General features: G+C 41.5%; 1 protein-coding gene across 2 annotated transcripts in view; it reads right to left on the bottom strand.

Moving 5' to 3' along the window:
* Positions 1-3248: 3248 nt before the first annotated feature.
* Positions 3249-21230, bottom strand: part of tmem131l (transmembrane 131 like) — a 158504-nt gene continuing 140522 nt past the window's right edge. Inside the window, exons 27-35 of one of the 2 annotated variants that reach the window (XM_059645409.1) lie at positions 19459-19571; positions 17547-17707; positions 16777-16968; positions 13610-13685; positions 13387-13517; positions 9609-9729; positions 8532-8593; positions 6431-6561; positions 3249-3692 (exon numbers count right to left, since the gene is read on the bottom strand). In XM_059645409.1, the coding sequence (XP_059501392.1) occupies positions 3414-3692; positions 6431-6561; positions 8532-8593; positions 9609-9729; positions 13387-13517; positions 13610-13685; positions 16777-16968; positions 17547-17707; positions 19459-19571 (1266 nt within the window). In that variant the 3' untranslated portion in view covers positions 3249-3413. Of the gene's footprint in view, positions 3693-6430; positions 6562-8531; positions 8594-9608; positions 9730-13386; positions 13518-13609; positions 13686-16776; positions 16969-17546; positions 17708-19458; positions 19572-21230 lie in introns of those variants that run through there. The other variant, XM_059645410.1, reaches the window with a different exon arrangement.

Below are 21230 nucleotides of genomic sequence, written 5' to 3'. Positions count from 1 at the left end.
ATGCTTCATTATTGTTTCTACAGCTTGAGTCTACTTATTGGTATTAAACAACAATTCTTGTTCAGTAGAGAAACCTGGACCATGCTTTCTATCAACTGCATCTGAAAGTCAGGTAAACTGGAGGATTCTAAATACTCTTTAGAAATCCATTACTTTGATGACGACTCCAGGAATAGCAAAGCTCGGAGTCTGAAGACACTAAATCAGTGAAGTATACAGGCTTTGTCAGGAATTCGTTTGAAATAGGAGGCAATGAAGATTGAGGTGTGGTATTTAATAAATAGCAGATGAAGAAAACACCAAGTTTTGCACGGCCTTTAAGGGATGGCATCAAAAACGGCACAGCTCTCCTGGAAATCTTAAAGGAAATTTCAAAGAGCAAGTTGATTGACTTCGCTGGTAAGGGGGATATAGCATTCCCTGGTATAGTTAAAACAACAGACATTATTCAGGTACTAACATGGCACCTGGATTTAAAGGAAATACAATACAACCTGAAATAGTGGAACATCAGAATCGGGTGATATTCAGCAATGGTTAAAGCAGTTTAGGCATGAGGAAAGAATGAAGTAATTATAGATAAGAGAAAATGACAAAGAGGAGAAAGATCAGGAAAGAAGAACAGATTTAAGTCTTTCAACATTGGAAACTAATCCAATTGTGGCAACTCTGGTCCATCACACGGAAGGTCATTATAAGAATCATCCTCGTAGCTGACCAGTTTCTCCCAGATCACAAAGTGGATTCTTTGGTGCAGAGCACACAAGTTGCGAAGGACATGATCTTCACAGCAAGACAGCTGGAGAAAAGTGCAGGGAGTAGCAGCAAACTCTACATATGGTCATTTTTGATCTCTGACTGAAACTGTTGACTGTCAACCAAGAGGAGCTTTGGGGCTTCAGCCTCAAATTTGGCTGCCTGCAGAAATATGTCACCATCTTCCACCTACTATATGGTGGCATACAATAAGAGATCTTCACAAATGGATCTGAAACAGTCCCAATGCAAAAGGAAAATAGGGTCAAGCAAGATTATGTTTTTCTCTATATTATACATTATAACACTCCAGAATATCCATGAAGCTTCCTGTTGGACTGAACAAATGGGAAACTGTTCAATGATCAAAACTTCCCAACCTCTGTCACTGAGCTACAGTACATGCAGACAACGCGTGCGCGCGTGCACACACACACACACACGCGTGCGCACACACACACGCACACACACAGGCCAAGATTGAGCCTTAGATAGCAGAAAAAGAAACGAAGTTAATGTTTCAAGTCCAATATAACTCTTCCTCAGAACTACATTCTTAGTTTTTCCTTCAATCCATAATACCCATTTTGGTCACTACAAAACAGTGGTCTGACCTATACTTGGCAACAGGACATAAAAATGTAAACTGGTACAGCCATGTCATCCACCTATACCACACAAAGAAAACTGTTGCCAATTTATCTCCTCTCCCAAAGTGACTCAAAGTGAAGATCTGAAAGGAGCGAGTCTTCAGAAGTACACTGTTCATCGTAGAAGGCATTTTCCTGTCAAGGTTGTAGAGGAGAGTGGAAAGATTTAAAAGGGACTTGAGGGACAACTTTTTCCACACAGAGGGTGTGTGGGACAAGCTGCCAGAGGAGGAGGAGGCCGGTACAATTATAACATTTAAAAACCATCTGGATGGGTATATGAATAGGAAGCATTTAGAGGATTATGGGCCAAACACTGGCAAATGGGACAAGATTAATTTGGGATATCTGGTCAGCACAGATGAATTGGACCAAAAGGTCTATTTCCATGCTGTGTAATTCTACGATTTTTAAAAAGTAACAGCTTAGTCCTAGCTGACTTTTTTAAATTGAAAAAATGAAAACTATTATGTGACTTGATGAGAAATTATACAGGAAATCTTAACTAATGTGAAATGAACATTTTCAATGGGTTCAATAGAAGCCCGAGTGCTTTCTTCTCTCATGCTCCTTTAGAACCCACATTTACCACACTGCCAGCTTTCCAAAACTTCACTTCCACCTACAGCTCATGGAATATTTTCACCATGATTAGCAACCCTGGCCCAGAGGTTCACAATGGTTACACTTCATGGTTTAGAAAAAAAAAGTTAGACATTTTGGGATTCAAAGGACAAGAACGTCCTGCCAATGCAACTACCTACATAGCAATATGCTAATTACACCATCTCAGTGCCCATAAGTATGGGGAAAACAAGGAAAATGATTTCAAAAGGAAATTGGATGGACTTTGATAAAACTGATCCTGTAGGGTGGGGCAGCACGATGGCTAGTACTGCTGCCTCAGTGCCAGGGACATGCCAGGGTCCTGGGTTCAATTCCAGCCTTGGGTGTGACTGGCTGCAGTGTTTGCGTGTTCTCTGTGGGTTTCCTCCCACAGTCCAAATATGTGCAGGTTAGGGTAGACTGGCCATGCTAAAATTGCCCCATAGCACCCAGAGATGTCCATTCTAGGTGGGTTAGTCATATTAAATGTGGGGTCATTGGGGTTAGGGTCAGGGTGCTGGATCTCTATGGGACGCGCTTCGGAGGGTTGGTGCAGACTCAATGGGCTGAATGGGTCTTTCTGCACTGTAGGGATTTGATGATTTCTATGACTACAGGGGTAGACATGGGAACAGGACTAGGTGGACTGACTTACAAAAGAACCAGTATAGGCACGATGGGTCAAATTGCATTCTTTGTGGGGACATAAACTTAATTGAAACATATAAAATAATCAGAGGGTTAGATAGGGTCGATAGGGAGAGCTTTTTTCCTAGGATAGTGACGGCGAGCACGAGGGGGCATAGCTTTAAATTGAGGGGTGAAGATATAGGACAAATGTCAGAGGTGGTTTCTTTACTCAGAGAGTAGTAAGGGAATGGAACGCTTTGCCTGCAATGGTAGTAGATTCCCCAACTTTAGGTACATTTAAGTCGTCATTGGATAAGCATATGGATGTACATGGAATAGTGTAGGTTAGATGGGCTTCAGATCGGTATGACAGGTCAGCACAACAGAGGGCCGAAGGGCCTGTACTGTGCTGTAATGTTCTTCTAAACGACTAAACCAAAATGAAATTAACTGCAAACAGTGAGTGACCAACTTGGTGAATAACAATTTCTTCATTCTGCTTTAACAATCGAAACACCGCTGCAATACAAGTGTGCATCATAAATTGACAGCATCTGTGATGTAGGAAAAAAATGCAATTGCCACAAGTTTTGCTTTTTTGTCCTTTTATTTGGAAAAGTTTTTAGAAATTGTGTTTTTTCCCCTATTAAGTGCAATTTCCTCCGTATAAAATCAGAAAACTTAAAAAAATAAAAGAGATTTAATGCACCTAAATACTCTTAAAGGATTTGAACTATTTTTATGCACACCTTTAGTTTTAAAAAATCTAAATCAAATATCCCCGTAATAACCTGAGTCACGAGAGAGCTGAGAGCTACAAACACGACTGCAGGAAGAATTCCAAATATGCAGGTTCATGTAAGTGCCAAAGGGATCAAAACTGGATGTTTGCTCTTGGATATAAGTTGACTCCAGATTTTCATTCACCAATGCGTGCGAGACTGGGTTATCAGATGTGAAGTAGCTTTGGTAAGGGTCACACTGTGGGGTCCAAATAGATCCAAACAATCCAGACATAGGCGACAGACTTCTGGTGCCTGAAAGGTAGGACTGAAAAGAGAGAGAGACGGGGAAAATTACTCAGACAACAGGTTCTAGTTTAATTTAAAAATTTAAATATGCTTATCACAAAGCATCCATCATTAAATATTTACAATATCTTTTCTGGGTGTCTTAACTTTCAAACCTATTAAATTCTCAATACTTAAACACAGCACCTGGACGTTTATGGAGAATACTCATATTTTAACAGTTTTTCAAAAATATTGTAGATTAGTGAAGTGTCACTGATACAAAATAATTTCAGCTTAAGATGCAGGAGCAGAAGCAAACCATTCAGCCAGTCAACTCTGTTCCACCTTTCAATGAGATCACTCCAAAAATCCTCAACTCCACCTACCTGCCTTTTCCTCCATAACCCTGGGGGATTCTCTTACTGATTAAGTATGTTCAAGGTGCAAACAGATTTTTAATGACCGAGCCTTGACAGCCCATTTCAATAATGAATTTTAGAAATTCATTATCCCTGGAGAGAAGTTCCTCCTCATCTGTCTTAAAAGGGTGACCCCTTATTCTGAGGCTTTTCTCTTTGGTCCTAGTCTCAAGGGGAAAAACAGGAGAACAACCTTTCTACATCCAATGAGTGTGGGCCCAGCCAACTCAACCCGTTCTCAGAAGTCGTCCCTCCATTCCCAGAATGGTCAACTTTTCCTGGACTGCCTCCAAATCCAGTAGATCTTCCCTTAGGCAAAGAGGGCCAAAACTGTTTACTGTATTCCAGATTTGGTCTGACTAATATCCTTATATAGTTTTAGCAAGGCTTGCTTATCTTTTGTACTCCATTCCCTTTAAAATTAAAACTCACCATTCAATTTTCCTTAACCATTATCTGAATTTAGACATCAGCTTTTTTTGATTTACAAGGACTTAAATCCCTTTGTGCTGTAGTTCTCTGCAGTCTTTCTCCATTTAAATGATATTCAGCTTCTCTATTCTTCTCTTTGAAGTGCATAACCTCACACTTCTCCACTTTATATTCCATTTTCCAATAATTGCCTGTATGCTTAACCTGCTTACATCCCTCTACAGACCGTCATCTTCACCACTTACTGCCCACCTATTTTTCTATCATCTACAAACAAGGCAATGGCACATTCATGTTCTTCATCCAAGTCATTAATATATATTGCATATAGCTGTGGCCCTAGCACTGATCCCTATGGCACTCTACTGGCTGCCATTCTGAAAATGACCTTTTAATCCCAATGCTGTTTTCTATTAGTTAGCCAATCCTCTATGCTAACTGAATACTTGCAACACTATGAGCTCTTATCTTATTAAATCACTTAACATGTTGCACCTTATCAAATGCCTTCTGAAAATCCAAATACAGTACATTCACTACTTTCCCCTTATCTATTTGTTATCTTGTTAAAGGGTTATGGGGGAAAGGCAGGTAGGTGGAGTTGAGGATTTTTGGAGTGATCTCATTGAATGGTGAACAGAGTTGACAGGCTGAATGGTTTGCTTCTGTTCCTGCATCTTAAGCTGAAATTATTTTGTATCAATGACACTTGTTATCGAACATATTTGTCGGGTGTGATTTCCTTGGGTGGTTAAGGCGGCATTTAAACAAGCTTTCCTTCATTACTCAGACCTTTGAGTCTAGGAGTTGGGACATCATGTTGGGGTTGTACATGACGTCGGTGGGAGTATCACAGCACTAGTCAGAATGAAATAACTGAGATCATCCAGTGAGGTTGTTTGGGCAGAACTAAGAGATAAGAAAGGGGTAGTGACATTACTGGGGTTGTACTATAAGCCCCCAAATAATCAATTTTTATTTTTAAAAAACAGAGGGTGGTAGACATATGGAATGAACTGCCAGTGGAAGTGGTTGAAGTGCGTACATTAATAACATTTAAAAGGCATTTGGATGAATACATGAATAGGGAAGGTTTAGAAGGATATGGGCCAACTGCAGGGAAATGGGATTACTGCGAATGAACATTTTGGTTGGCACAGACCAGTTTGGGCCAAAAAGCCTGTCTCCGTGCTGTAGGACTCCGACTAATTGGCATACAGCCACCTATTTTTGGTCTCCTTTCCTTTGCTAAATAAAAGGCGTTACATTGGCAGCTATCCAATCTTTCACCATTTTTCTGAAATCTGAGGCTTCTTAGAAGATTACGACAAGTGTGTCCACCATCTGAGTAGAACACGAAGTCCACTGGACCTACTGGTCTTTAGCCCCATCTCTAGCATTTTATTTTCTCTAGCTTTGGCTCCTATCGTTATTGCCCCTCTTCTTTTGCCCCTTGATTATTTAGTAATTTTGGAAAGCTGAAGTGTCTTCTACTGATGCAAAGTATTTATTCAACTCCTCAGCCACTTCCTGTTTGCCCATTACTATTTCCCCAGTCTCAATCTCTAAGAGGTCTACGTTACCATTGGCCACTTTCTTCCTTTTCATTTTTAAAGGAGCCCTCGCAATCTGCTTTGATTTTATTTGCAAGTGTGTTCTCAAATCTGTTATCTTCTCTCTCAATTATTTTGCTTGACTACTGTTTTATATTTTTATCTTCAGGTTTTTACTTTGTGGGAAATCATTGCAAGTCAGTTGAAACAAATAATACTTTGTCTGTTCAACTGAAGTTAAACTGAATACAACATGAATTTATAACATGAATTGCCCCACAACTGTGCAATTTTCATGTTTCATGACTGATAAGAATGTTGGTTAATGCTTCAATAAACAAGACCTTCAAATTACAAGTTAGGCAACTTACAGGAGTTCTGACATTGCTTGAAGGATACCAGCTACAGGGAGCCTCTAAATTTGTCCAACTTGAAGCTGGATCAGCAAATGATGTACTTTGGCCCTCAGCGCAAATGAAGGGATGACACAAATTCACGTTGGCTATAATGGAGAAATTTCAAAACACATTTTGGTTATTGCCTTTTGAAAGATATCTTACAGTTCAAGTGAATGGTTTTGATAATGCAAAGATGGTAAGAATTTGCCATTAATTACCGATTGAAAATGATACAGAACTACGTCCCTATGTATGCACACACGCAATGCTGGTACATCAAAATCATTTGATTGTTCAATTATTTATTGTTTGACAAAGAAATAAGACAAATTAAGCTCACTTACTTTGTTAAGGGAGAAGAGAAACTCTAAGAGCTAATCCTTAAGAATTATAAATAACTGCCTTCAAAGTCTTTCCTTTATGGAGACCATAGGTTTACACCACTTAGCCTCACACTCATATGTTACATTTGAATACACGTTTCTGCAGACTGGACTCATCTCAAGGTGCCGATAGACACACTTGATGTTTTGATTTTATCTTTACAGTTGTCTCCAAACTGTTATGCTCACTGAATTAAAATAAGCCAATAAAAATACAAAGCTTGAACTTATACAGCATCTGTAATATAGCAAAATGGCTCATGGCACTTACCAATATGACAGGATGTTGCACCAAAAGTAGATATCAAAACAGATGATTTAAAACTTGGTCAATGAACCAGATTTTAAGGAGCATCTCAAAAAGGCAACGTAGAATTTCAGGAATTTCAGAGCATAGGACCAAGAACAAACAGGTCTCGGCTGCTTGGATTTAGATCATTTTTCTAAAATGGACACTCTCAACTATTGCGGTGCAGTAGTAGCATCCTTATCCCTGGACTAAGAGATGTGGGTTCAAGCCCGATCTGTTATGGAACAACATCTCTAAATACGTTGATTAGAAAAATAGGCTAAACAAACAAAAAAAGCTCAAAGATATGCATAAACCTTATATCACAACTGGCACATGTAATAGTAGCTCGTCATGCCGAGTCCGCGTGGGTGTGTTCGATTAAGGCTGCACATACGATAATGCAATTTGTTTACAGGTGGTTGCATGGCCTAAAATCAATAAAACGTTTGGCTTTGGTGTTAATTGGAATGCCAGAAGATTGCAGGTTCAAGTCCTGTTGCAATCGCTTTTGATGGCCCTCTTGTGGTGCATGGGAAATGTCCCTACTCCTGGACTCTGAGGCCTGGGTTCAAGTCCCACTTGGTCCAAGGGTGTGTAATAACATCACTGAACAGGTGAATTAAAAAAGCAGGTTAAATAGAGAACAAAGCCGCCCTCTTGTGGCATAGTGGTAGTATCCCTACCCCTGGCTCAGGAGACACCGGTCCGTGTCCCACCTGCTCCAGAGGTTTATAACACCCTGAACAGGTTGATCAGAAAAATAGATTAAATTTTTTTTAAAAAGTCACTCCTGCACAAGAACATTCCTACAAAGAACCATTCTGTTCTCAAATATTGCCAATCACAAAGAAAACAAAAATTAAAGCAAATTAAGTTAAAATGCAAATTGGAAAAAACATTTTAGTACCATTAAAATGTAATTGTAGTGTTGTGCATTTCTTTTAAACATGTATAAAATGCGACACTTACTTCATTACCTGCTACAACACGAGTAATTCTCTTTTACCCAAATATTTTCAATAACTGCCTGCCCCGTCTTCCCTTTACATTTTCTCTTGTCCTGTACTTTAATGCTGCAGTTGTACTGTCAGCATCTTGCATTTTCAGAGATAGGCAGATGAATGTCAAAGTACACACGCCTTTCACTTATAGCTTCAGTTGTTTAAACATTGTTGATTTGTGCATTTATGAAATTTGAACTTTTGAAAAATACTGAGAACAAATTTGTACTAATGCCAAAGCAACTCTTATCATATACTAGAAATTCATAGCTACAGCTTCTGAAACAATCTCAGCTTCAATTGGCTCATTGCCCATTTTGGCTGTATGTCAAGTTTCCCTTCAACTAAAATGTAGAATAAAGATAATGCTAAAACAAGTCATTTTACAGATGCCTTACCTTCAGAAACACCAGAGAAGTAATTCTCATGAAATGTGCTGACAGCATTACTGCAATGATCACTGTTGAATGCGGTTCGGGGAAGATAGTTCAAAATATTTTTAAAAATTAATACATGCACCAATTTACAGATAAAACCAAATTTTTAAAATTCATTTTAAGTAACAAGTACAATGCAAGAGGATTCACATTGCCACTTAAACTTGCAGTCAACACTGCAATAACTGATGAAAGAAGAAATTCAGATGGCCATTTAACATTTCTCCACAAGCATGCAAAAACCAGTCACAGCAAAGTAACTACTCACCATTTATTATAAAAATGGGACACAGTTGACAGAAAGTCAAAGTCATGAGGTGATTTTACAGGCCTGCATTCCCACTGAGAGCCCTGTCTGCCAGGAATATACACTAGAAGTGCAGTTATGCACTATCCATTGCTTTTTTAATCATCATGGTACTGTGCATTGACTCCCCAAACATTGTGAAGAGAACTTTAAAGAGGTAAAGTTTCAGTTACCTTTATTTAAGATTAACATACCCACATTAAATTAAACAATCCAAAAAATAAGTGAAAATCTACTGCATTTTTAAAAATTATTTGCATTTTCTAGGTTAAAGCAATTGCGAAATGGTAATGATCTTTTCATTTACTTTATTATTTCAATGAATCTACTTTAAGCCAAAGAACTACATTCTTCTTTGGTCAGTATGCCTGGGCAGGAAGCTAATGGTACCCTTCCACATGATAGAATTTGGATCACACTTCCTGGATACAATAATTTTCAAATATGATGGGCAGCATTTCTTATTAATATTGCCTAATGCAAGATCAATACAACTAGTGTTAAACAGCATAATATAGAACAGAATTTGAATTGGCGAATGGTGGTGCTTATGTCTACCAGCTCAATTAAATTTTCAAAGGAACAAACAGATTAAAGATGTCCTCAGATCAAAGCTGGAGCATTCTGAAAATAGGCCAAGGTTGCGTATCTATGCAAAAAAAGTCAAAGTTGCTGACAATAAAAATGACAGTGTGACTCTTTGGTCATAGATATTTACAGAATGGAAATACCTGTAATCAGCAGCTGATCTTGGCTGTGGCTCAATCTGCAAACCATTCCTTGAGTGATATGCCAAATTATTTGCAGAAGGAATGGTTTTTAAACACTGACCATTTACAGTTGTGTAAAGACCTAAAAATTGCAAGTAATGAGAGGGAGAATGTCACATTCAAAACAAAAACAAAAGTTTCATTCGTACTCATGAAAAAAAATAACAAAACTCCAAATCAAACTTCGATATTCAGATTTTCTTCAGCTCCAAGCAGAGCAATGACTAGGAACAGGAGTTGTCCATGCAGCCTTTTAAGCAGGCCTAGATTTTAAATCCCATAAGTTGCTTATATTTCCCAATATATGGACAGATGCCTGACACAACACTAAGTCAAACTGTAAGGATGTAGATGATTTATACCGACTGACCAACTAGGAGCCCCATTTGAGACAGCAATCATTTCTAACTCACTGGCAAGTTGTTGGTACGAAGTGGGTGTCTTGTGGAAAGTCTGCCATTACGGAGTTACCAAATGCACTGATGGTCTGTTCTAAAGATTAAAAAAAAATCTATGGGGGGGTCAAACTCAGATGGGCAGTAGCCATCAATATCTTTGCAGAGTTCATCTGAGCACTCCGGGATCAAGAAAAACATGAAATAACTCTCCAGATTATTACACTGACGCACTTAGCACACTGATACCCTGATTTGTTATCCTAAAGGAGAGAAGGTTGTTCTGCACCTACTCATCCCTGTTTCAAAGTATCCTAAACTGCTTAGTAAAAAGGAGCCAAATATCCAAGACAGATTGGCACTTTGGTCACCAAGGGGTAGGCCTGCGAATGTCACAGCAAAACAATTCGGGCTAAGGTAGTAGTAAGTCTGCTAATCCCAATTTGAGATCCACACTGACTCATTAACATCAATTTCAGCAGCTTAAAATTAAACTTTTAGTCAGCTGGGTAAAGGGGCTTAGCAAATTGTACATTGGTCCAAAGGATGATATTAGCCAAAGACAGTTACCAGACAAGAGACCAGAACACATTATACTATTATTCATAAAAGGTGCAAGGCATGACCAAGTAATTACAGACTAGTCAATCTGACCTGGGTGGTAGCCAAACTACTAGAATGAATAACAAGATAGTGGGAACTGCCGATGCTGGAGAATCTGAGATAACAAGGTGTAGAGCTGGATGAACACAGCAGGCCAAGCAACAGAGGAGCAAAAGCATTTTCTGAAGAAGCATCCAGACCCGAAACGTCAGCTTTCCTGCTCCCGATGCTGCTTGGCCTGCTGTGTTCATTCAGCTCTACACCTTGTTATCTCAGAATGAATAGTGACATAGGATTGATTAATTCTTGCCTTTCCAAGAAAGAAATCAGGAAAACTGAGCACGGTTTTGTTAAAGGAACATCATGCATCGCTAACAATTGGATTTTTTTAAGGAAATAAAGAGGATTGAAGAAGATTTCATTAAGACATTTGACAAGGTCCCATGCAGACTGTTAAAAGGAGGTTAAAATCCACGATACCCAGGGGAATGTGGTGAGTTGGGTCCAAAACTGGCTCAGGTGTCAGGAGGAAGGGATAATGGCCGATAAATACAAACTGCTTTTCATTCGCAAAAATAATGTTCTGCAGGACTTAGTTTTGGGTTCCTTGCTGTTTGTAGTTTATTTTAATGTTTTAAACTTAAATGTGGAAGGCATAATTGGGAAATTTGAACACTTAGACCATGTGGTTGATATCGAACAGGATGACTGTGACAGGGTTAACAGCACATGATAAATATAAGTTGTTAAGCATTCAAACCTTCAAGTGACCTGATGACAAACACACACTGCTGGAAGATATAAAATGCTGGTAGAGAGGATGATAAAGTGGCAAATGGAATTCAAGATAACAAAGTGTGGAGCTGGATGAACACAGCAGGCCAAGCAGCATCTCAGGAGCACAAAAGCTGATGTTTCAGGCCTAGACCCTTCATCAGAGAGGGGGATGGGGAGAGGGAACTGGAATAAATAGGGAGAGAGGGGGAGGCGGACCGAAGATAGAGAGAAAACAAGATAGGTAGAGAGGAGAGTATAGGTGGGGAGGTAGAGGGGGGATAGGTCAGTCCAGGGAAGATGGAGAGGTCAAGGAGGCGGGATGAGCTGGTAGGTAGGAAATGGAGGTGTGGCTTGAGGTGGGAGGAAGGGATGGGTGAGAGGAAGAACAGGTTAGGGAAGCAGTGACAAGCTGGGCTGGTTTTGGGATGCAGTGGGGTGGGGGGGGGGGGGGGGGGGGAGAGAAACTAGGCTCGTTTTGGGATGCAGTAGGGGAAGGGGAGATTTTGAAGCTTGTGAAGTCCACGTTCCATCCCCCTCTCTGAATGAGGGTCTAGGCCCAAAACATCAGCTTTTGTGCTCCTGAGATGCTACTTGGCCTGCTGTGTTCATCCAGCGCCACACTTTGTTATCTTGAATTCTATTTGCCACTTTATCGTCCTCTCTACCAGCATTTGATATCTTCCAGCAGTGTTATCTTGGATTCTCCAGCATCTGCAGTTCCCATTATCACTGATACAAATGGAATTCAATCCAGATTATGTATTTGGAGATGGCAAAAGGAGGAATACAAAATAAATAGGAGAGCATTGAGAGAACTCAAAGAAGTGAAACCTTGGGCTGTGTGTTGACAAATCCCTGAAGGTAGGAGAAATAGATATGGTGGTAGAGGTGGCAGATGAGAGGTTTTCCTTCATTAGGGGAGGTATTAAACACAAAAGCAGGGAATAATGCTTGAATTCTATAATAACAGAGGTTAGGTCACAGCTAGACTTATGTATACAGATAAGGTCACCAATTCACAGAAAGGACATAACTGCTTCAGAGAGAATGCCAAGAAAATTTACAAGAATGCTATCAGGGATTGAAAACTGTAGCTATAACGAAAGGTTGAATAGATTAGGGTTGCTTTCCTTAGAATAGAAGGCTAGTGAGGTGTACAAAATAATGAGGGATTAGGATACAGTGGACAGGGAAGACCTGTTTCCCTTAACAGACAGGTCAACTACCACAGGCACAGATTTATGATGATTGTCAGAAAGATTACAAGGTTGAGTTGCTCAGTTGGTTGGACAGCTGGTATGAGATGCAGCATGATGCCAACAGCGCAGTTTAATTCCCATAGTAGCTGAGGTCACCACAAAGGTTATGCTTCCTCATCATTCCCTCTTGGCTAAAGAGCGGCAACCCTCAGGTTAAACTCAATGAGGGTGCAGCCCTATGGGCTCCTGGAATTACAGTGAATGATTTTACCTTGACGAAGGTACAATGTCGTTTCAGAGGCCATGGAGAACAACTTTTCTACTCAAAGGGTGGCAGTGGGCACCTGGAATTTGGTGATGGATGCAGAAACCCTCAACTCATTTAAAAAGAACACTAACTCTATAGATCAGATGTTCAGATGTTGAAACAGGCAACTAGTTTATTGAGCCAGTGCAGGCACAATAGGTTGAATACAATAAATTATCCATGGTTCTATTTCAGAATTACAAAGTTCCTACTGTAGGATAAATCTCTCATGTATAAGCAAATGACCACAACTTCTTCAATGCTTGTCAAAGTATTAGCACAGGCATGGATACACCATCAGCAAGGCAACACAGCTTCTTTTATCTTTAAGCACACAACTTCAGTTTTCTTTCAGGTTGAATATCAAAAGCTGCGCTTTTCTTCACAAGGCTAAAGCATTTAACAATTAACTGCTTTTAATTTACTGATTCCGTTCCAACCTACAATCTGTTTCTTACCTGGACTTTTCTTTAAACCCGCAGCTACCGCAGCAAAAGTGGGACATTGGTTTTTGTCAGGGGGAGCCGAATGCTGTGCATCACCTCTTAAGCATATGTTGTTATTGGTAGAGTGGCTGAAATGAACAAACCTTTTACAAAATAGAAAGGAAATATAAAATTCAAACTGCGTGCTATAATATATCACGGGGCTTTTATTTTAACAAGTGATATTAATAGTTACCTTCTATTGCCCGAACTGTGATGCTCTTGTAAAGGTGCGCTATAAATTGAAGTAGTCTGCCGGAAAATCCTCTCCTCTAAAGTAAATAAGTGAAATTTTAAAATGCAGTAAATGCAGGTGTCCTTTACCTGACCTAGTAGGCTTAGTTTCCAAAGGATAACACTTTATAAATATAGCTTTGCATTACAGATGAATAAGTCTAGGATCAACATTTGTAAAGTATTTCACACTGCATTACAAATAGATGTAAGCAAAGGGACAGTAAAGCAGGAAAGAAAAGACTTGTTGGGGTACCCAAAAAGAAAGGAGCTGGGTCTCCACCTCCTCCAGGACTTCCAATTCCCTGGCAACAACCCCGCACGGCCCTTTTCTATCTCCTTCCCAAAATCCACAAACCTGCCTGCCCTGGTCGACCCATCGTCTCAGCCTGCTCCTGCCCCACTGAACTCATCTCCACCTATCTGGACTCCATTTTCTCCCCTTTGGTCTAGGAACTCCCCACCTACGTCCGTGACACCACCCACGCCCTCCACCTCCTCCAGGACTTCCAATTCCCTGGCCCCCAACACCTCATTTTCACCATGGACGTCCAGTCCCTATACACCTGCATTCCGCATGCAGATGGCCGCAAGGCCCTCCGCTTCTTCCTGTCCCACAGGCCCGAACAGTCCCCCTCCATTGACACCCTCATCCACCTAGCCGAACTCGTCCTCACCCTCAACAACTTCTCTTTCGATTCCTCCCACTTCCTACAGACTAAGGGGGTGGCCAAGGGCACCCGCATGGGCCCCAGCTATGCCTGCCTCTTTGTAGGTTACGTGGAACAGTCCCTCTTCCGCACCTACACAGGCCCCAAACCCCACCTCTTCCTCCGTTACATTGATGACTGTATCGGCGCCACCTCTTGCTCCCCAGAGGAGCTCGAACAGTTCATCCACTTCACCAACACCTTCCACCCCAACCTTCAGTTCACCTGGGCCATCTCCAGCACATCCCTCACCTTCCTGGATCTCTCAGTCTCCATCTCAGGCAACCAGCTTGTAACTGATGTCCATTTCAAGCCCACCGACTCCCACAGCTACCTAGAATACACCTCCTCCCACCCACCCTCCTGCAAAAATTCATTCCCCTATTCCCAATTCCTCCGCCACATCTGCTCCCACGATGAGGCATTCCACTCCCGCACGTTCCAGATGTCCAAGTTCTTCAAGGACCGCAACTTTCCCCCCCACAGTGGTCGAGAACGCCCTTGACCGCGTCTCCCGCATTTCCCACAACACATCCCTCACACCCCGCCCCTGCCACAACCGCCCAAAGAGGATCCCCCTCGTTCTCACACACCACCCCACCAACCTCCGGATACAACGCATCATCCTCCGACACTTCTGCCATCTACAATCCGACCCCACCACCCAAGACATTTTTCCATCCCCACCCCTGTCTGCTTTCTGGAGAGACCACTCTCTCCGTGACTCCCTTGTTCGCTCCACACTGCCCTCCAACCCCACCACACCCAGCACCTTCCCCTGCAACCGCAGGAAATGCTACACTTGCCCCCACACCTCCTCCCTCACCCCTATCCCAGGCCCCATGATGACTTTCCACATTAAGCAGAGGTTCACCTGCACATCTGCCAATGTGGTATACTGCATCCAATGTGCCCGGTGTGGCTTCCTCTACATTGGGGAAACCAAGCAGAGGCTTGGGGACCGCTTTGCAGAACACCTCCGCTCAGTTCGCAATAAACAACTGCACCTCCCAGTCGCAAACCATTTCCACTCACCCTCCCATTCTTCAGACGACATGTCTATCATGGGCCTCCTGCAGTGCCACAATGATGCCATCCGAAGGTTGCAGGAACAGCAACTCATATTCCGCTTGGGAACCCTGCAGCCCAATGGTATCAATGTGGACTTCACCAGCTTCAAAATATCCCCTTCCCCCACCGCATCCCAAAACCAGCCCAGTTCGTCCCCTCCCGCCACTGCACCACACAACCAGCCCAGTTCGTCCCCTCCCCCCACTGCATCCCAAAACCAGTCCAACCTGTCTCTGCCTCCCTAACCTGTTCTTCCTCTCACCCATCCCTTCCTCCCACCCCAAGCCGCGCCTCCATCATCTCCTACCTACTAACCTCATCCCACCTCCTTGACCTGTCCGTCTTCCCTGGACTGACCTATCCCCTCCCTATCTCCCCACCTATACTCTCCTCTCCACCTATCTTCTTTTCTCTCCATCTTCGGTCCGCCTCTCCCTCTCTCCCTGTTTATTCCAGAACCCTCACCCCATCCCCCTCTCTGATGAAGGGTCTATGCCCGAAACGTCAGCTTTTGTGCTCCTGAGATGCTGCCGGGGCCTGCTGTGTTCATCCAGCCTCACATTTTATTATCTGAGCTGGGTTGTTCAAAGTTTTTGAAAGATGGAGAGAGATGACAGGCAAGAGGTTTTAGGAAGGGAATTTTTCAAGTAGGACCAAGGCAGGTGAAGGCATCAAAGCATAGAGAGGGCTTGAACCAAAGGAATGGGTCTGGCACTTGATACAAGGTTGAAGGAAATTGCAAAAATCAATAGGGCAATCCATGTAGACAAAGTTAACTTTTGGAGGACCTGATCCCATTGAGGATATACACTAGAAGCCACTGGGACTTTGAGCCATACAGGACATGCATAAGTGTTTTGGACCAATTATCAGCTTATGGAGAATGAGACACCATAATTGAAGAAATTATAACAATAAATCTTGAGGTAGCACATGCACAATTCCAGGCAAAAGACAGAAATGATTGTTTTGTGCAGCAGTAACCATTCTGGTCGTGAGTCAGATACAAGGTTGAACAGCATACTCAAACAGATCAACAAGAGTCCACACGCTCTGATTCATAGACTAAGAAGAACTGAACCAGCAACAATATTGTAAAGCTTGCGAAGAAAGGCTCAAGCTGAATGCATATCTCCCTGTCACTCATATTTCCACTTTCTCAAGTAGTGCAAACATACTTTTGGACAGCAGGGGAAACCCCCCATATCCAGGTGCTTGCAGTTAGGTAAGTTTTTGATGGAAAATCCTCATGATTTGAACCTAATTCCAACAGGCATTACGTCCATTGTGGAATCCAGTTTTGAATTATAGTTAATGTGTAGGACTTTGCTTTAAAGCATTCACTTACTCTGAGCAGCAGATGATACAAAGTGCAATTTTGCATTGATATTTTGATCCTTCTCTCCCTCAGAACTGCTACTGCTCCAGCTTCCCCAGCTATCACGGCTTGCTTTCACACTGTCTGACGAACTTCCAGAATCAGAGCTGGATTCACCAGAACGCATTTTCCTGAACAGCATCTTCCAGTTTGAACAGCAGTCTCCAAATAAAATGGAGAAAAGAAACAACACACATTAGAGAAATATTAAGCAAAACACATTTTAACAAATGAAGATTTAAAGCTTGTAGCGTTTCACATGAAGAAATCTACATTTTAAAAAAATCAGTGCAATGAAATAATAGGTTTTCAATACACCTTAGGGTACTATAAGTTAGCTGTCAATTGTACTGGCACAATCTGTAAAATAGGAATGTGATATGGTAATAGCAAATATTTCCAATCACAATAAAATTGCCAATCTACAGAACTCTACCACAGAACCGTCAAGACTGGGTAATTAAGATTTTTCAAGTTTGACAGATTTTTGATCAATAAGAAAAATCAAAGATTAGATGGAAAAAAATTAGACTCAAAGATCATCAGATCAGCCATGATCTCACTGAAAAGTGAGGAGACCTGTTGGCTGAATGGTCTACTTCTGTTCCTGTATCTTATGGCCTAATGGTCATTGTTGTCATTACTCAACCGTCCCATTATGAGAGCTGTATTCAACTGGCCTAAGTTGATACAAGAATTGCAAAAACAAACAATAAAATGCAAAGAAGCTGCATAGTTACCACTTTCTGCCTCTTTAAGATAAATGTCTGGTTTTGTATGGGTGTTAGCCTTTTTTTTACCACACTGCCACACCTTCCTAGACTGGTCCTGAAATGCATCTTCCTTTTGTCTGCAATTGTAGTTTCTCTCACTGTGCACATCACCTATCTGATCAGTTGACCTAGAAAAAGATGAAGCTTGAAGTTTCGCCAGTTCTTAGCACAATCATAACAAGGCAAATAAAAGTTTTATTCTTACTATAAACGTTAGATGTCAAAATCCTAAATAGTTTACAATCTACATCTTATTGGACTTCAGCATAGGCATTGGGCAATGGTATTAGATTATTGGCTGTGAAAGTAGTAGAAGCGACTCATTTCAAAAGGAAATCAGATGATAATAAGCGAAATAAACTTGCAAGGTTATTGGCATAATGAGGCGGTGGGTCAAACCTGGAACTAATTAGACTACCCTATAAAGTTAGTATCAACCCAGTAAGTTGAATGGATTCTTTGTGTGCTATAGAGTCCCTAATAAAACTCACTCTCTCAACCTAGTCATTTCTCCCGGTCAACCCTCAATCTCCAAGTCCAAAGAACAAATTTGAACGGATATAGTAGACAATTGATTCATCCAGTCACTGTCAGATCTAGCATCATGCCTTTTTCGTTAAAAGGACTCTCACAGGATGTATGCATTCTCAGCTAGACCAGCCTATCCTGACTGCCCTGGAGAAGATAGTGGCCAACTACCTTCCAGAACCAATGCAGTTCATTCTGAGTTCAAGGACTTCAGTGTTATTAAGAAAGCAATTCTGTATTTTAGTCCATCAGTAAGGTGCCTTAACTCAAAGCTAGATACAAGCTGTTGGATTTGTTTTGAATGCATCCCACTTATCATAGTGACACTAACACAGAACAATGAAAAGTATCCTCAGAGTGAAGATAACAGCATCTTCACAACGTTGGACAGGTGGACACTCCTACTCGTACCGTCAAAAAGAGATAGATCAGTAACAGGTAGATTGATGAGAATGAGGGCAAGTAGGTTTTTCCTCCTTATTTATTTGAGTCTAGTAGCTATCAAGATTCAGCCAGCTTGGTCAATAGCAACACATCTGAAACCCTTGGTGAGCGTCTCTTTTCTGTTTAACCTTGTCCAACGGTGCCTTTTGCTGATAGAATTATTCAAAACGTTGTGACAGAAAATATCATTTTATAATAAACCTATGATTTTATCAAAAACTGATTTACAACTGGAAAAATCTTGTACTCACGACCCACAGTGCATTTTTGACCCTTGCAATCTTATTCCAAGTAGTGTTTTAACATGGATGCATCTTGTTTCATCAGCTTAGGCTGGGGCTGAGACAATAATCAGGTCTCCATGCCACATTTGCCCTGATGCCAGAAGTTTTCAAGTGGTCCTGAGTCACTATTGAGAAAACACACTCTTTCCCAACTTCATACCACATCTGGGAGGTCTGTTCTGCCAATGGGATGAAGCAGCCTGTGAAGCTGAGTGGTCTACTCCTCTCTTACTTCATATGATAGAATCGCATGGGAATGAGTGACAGTGCTGGGACGTTGTTTGCAAGGCAAGACTTGGAGTACAACTAATACAAGCTGTTGCTAAATTATCGCTCAATGACAATTTTGACACTAAGAATGAATTTTCAGTGTCAACAGGGCTGGGCATGCCATTGCCAATTCTGGTGCCTAGACTTATGCTGGATAGTCCATTTGGTTGTAACTCCTTTTTGAATTTTCTGTAATGGCTTGGTACAACTGAGTTGTGGTGCCAGGCTAAACACAGCATTTATGAGTTGCCAGTAGCCTAATCTATCGAGAGGCATTAGCGATATTTATGTAGGCCATGAATATAATTTGTTCCATTATATCTTTAAAGCATTGTGAGAAATTTCATACTTACCTCAGAGAAACATTGTTTTTCCCACATGGCTTTCTTCCCTTCCATTTATTACGAATTGCAACTTCGCCTTTCACTTGTCTTTTCTGTTTAACCTTGTCCAATGGTGTCTTATGCTGATTGAATTATTCAAAAAGTTGTGAAAGATTTATTATAAAATGATATTAGCATTCTATAATTTCATCAAAAATTGACTTAAAATCAGACAGACAATCTTATCTTTGTCAGAACCATCAATGCCATAGCTTTCAAACTATATTACATTAAACCAGTTACACTTGTGTAGCTGTCTACTAATTTGCACTTCATGAGAAGTGAGAAACAAATCCACATCAGGACTAAAACCAAGTGCTAAAAACATTAGATGCAACTGCAAAGCCTACTGATCACAGTCAGATCAGGCTGATGTCAGTGTGTGGATCTGAAGCATGCTGGTTCTCAAAGGCTGAACATGTGCACTATGCAAGGAGAAACAAATAGAACATAGAACATAGAACAGTACAGCACAGAACAGGCCCTTCAGCCCACAATGTTGTGCCGACCATTGATCCTCATGTATGCACCCTCAAATTTCTGTGACCATATGCATGTCCAGCAGTCTCTTAAATGTCCCCAATGACCTTGCTTCCACAACTGCTGCTGGCAACGCATTCCATGCTCTCACAACTCTCTGTGTAAAGAACCCGCCTCTGGCCTCCCCTTTATACATTCCTCCAACCAGCTTAAAACTATGACCCCTTGTGCTAGCCATTTCTGCCCTGGGAAATAGTCTCTGGTTATCAACTCTATCTATGCCTCTCATTATCTCGTATACCTCAATTAGGTCCCCTCTCCTCCTCCTTTTCTCCAATGAAAAAAGTCCGAGCTCAGTCAACCTCTCTTCGTAAGATAAGCCCTCCAGTCCAGGCAGCATCCTGGTAAACCTCCTCTGAACCCTCTCCAAAGCATCCACATCTTTCCTATAATACGGCGACCAGAACTGGACACAGTATTCCAAGTGCGGTCTAACCAAAGTTTTATAGAGCTGCAACAAGATCTCACGACTCTTAAACTCAATCCCCCTGTTAATGAAAGCCAAAACACCATATGCTCTCTTAACAACCCTGTCCACTTGGGTGGCCATTTTGAGGGATCTATGTATCTGCACACCAAGATCCCTCTGTTCCTCCACACTGCCAAGAATCCTATCCTTAATCCTGTACTCAGCTTTCAAATTCGACCTTACAAAATGCATCACCTCGCATTTATCCAGGTTGAACTCCATCTGCCACCTCTCAGTCCATCTCTGCATCCTGTCAATGTCCCGCTGTAGCCTACAACAGCCCTCTATACTGTCAATGACACCTCCGACCTTTGTGTCGTCTGCAAACTTGCTGACCCATCCTTCAATCCCCTCATCCAAGTCATTAATAAAAATTACAAACAGTAGAGGCCCAAGGACAGAGCCCTGTGGAATCCCACTCACCACTGACTTCCAGGCAGAATATTTTCCTTCTACTACCACTCGCTGTCTTCTGTTGGCCAGCCAATTCTGTATCCAAGCAGCTAAGTTCCCTTGTATCCCATTCCTCCTGACCTTCTGAATGAGCCTACCATGGGGAACCTTATCAAATGCCTTACTGAAGTCCATATACACCACATCCACAGCTCGACCCTCATCAACTTTTCTAGTCACATCCTCAAAGAACTCGATAAGGTTTGTGAGGCATGACCTACCCCTCACAAAGCCGTGTTGACTGTATTTGATCAAGGCATGCTCTTCCAGATGGTCATAA

Source organism: Stegostoma tigrinum, chromosome 1, assembly GCF_030684315.1.
Source record: "Stegostoma tigrinum isolate sSteTig4 chromosome 1, sSteTig4.hap1, whole genome shotgun sequence".
Taxonomy (NCBI): domain Eukaryota; kingdom Metazoa; phylum Chordata; class Chondrichthyes; order Orectolobiformes; family Stegostomatidae; genus Stegostoma; species Stegostoma tigrinum.
Note: the sequence above shows the minus strand (reverse complement) of the source record. Positions and strands in the feature narration are given on the sequence as shown.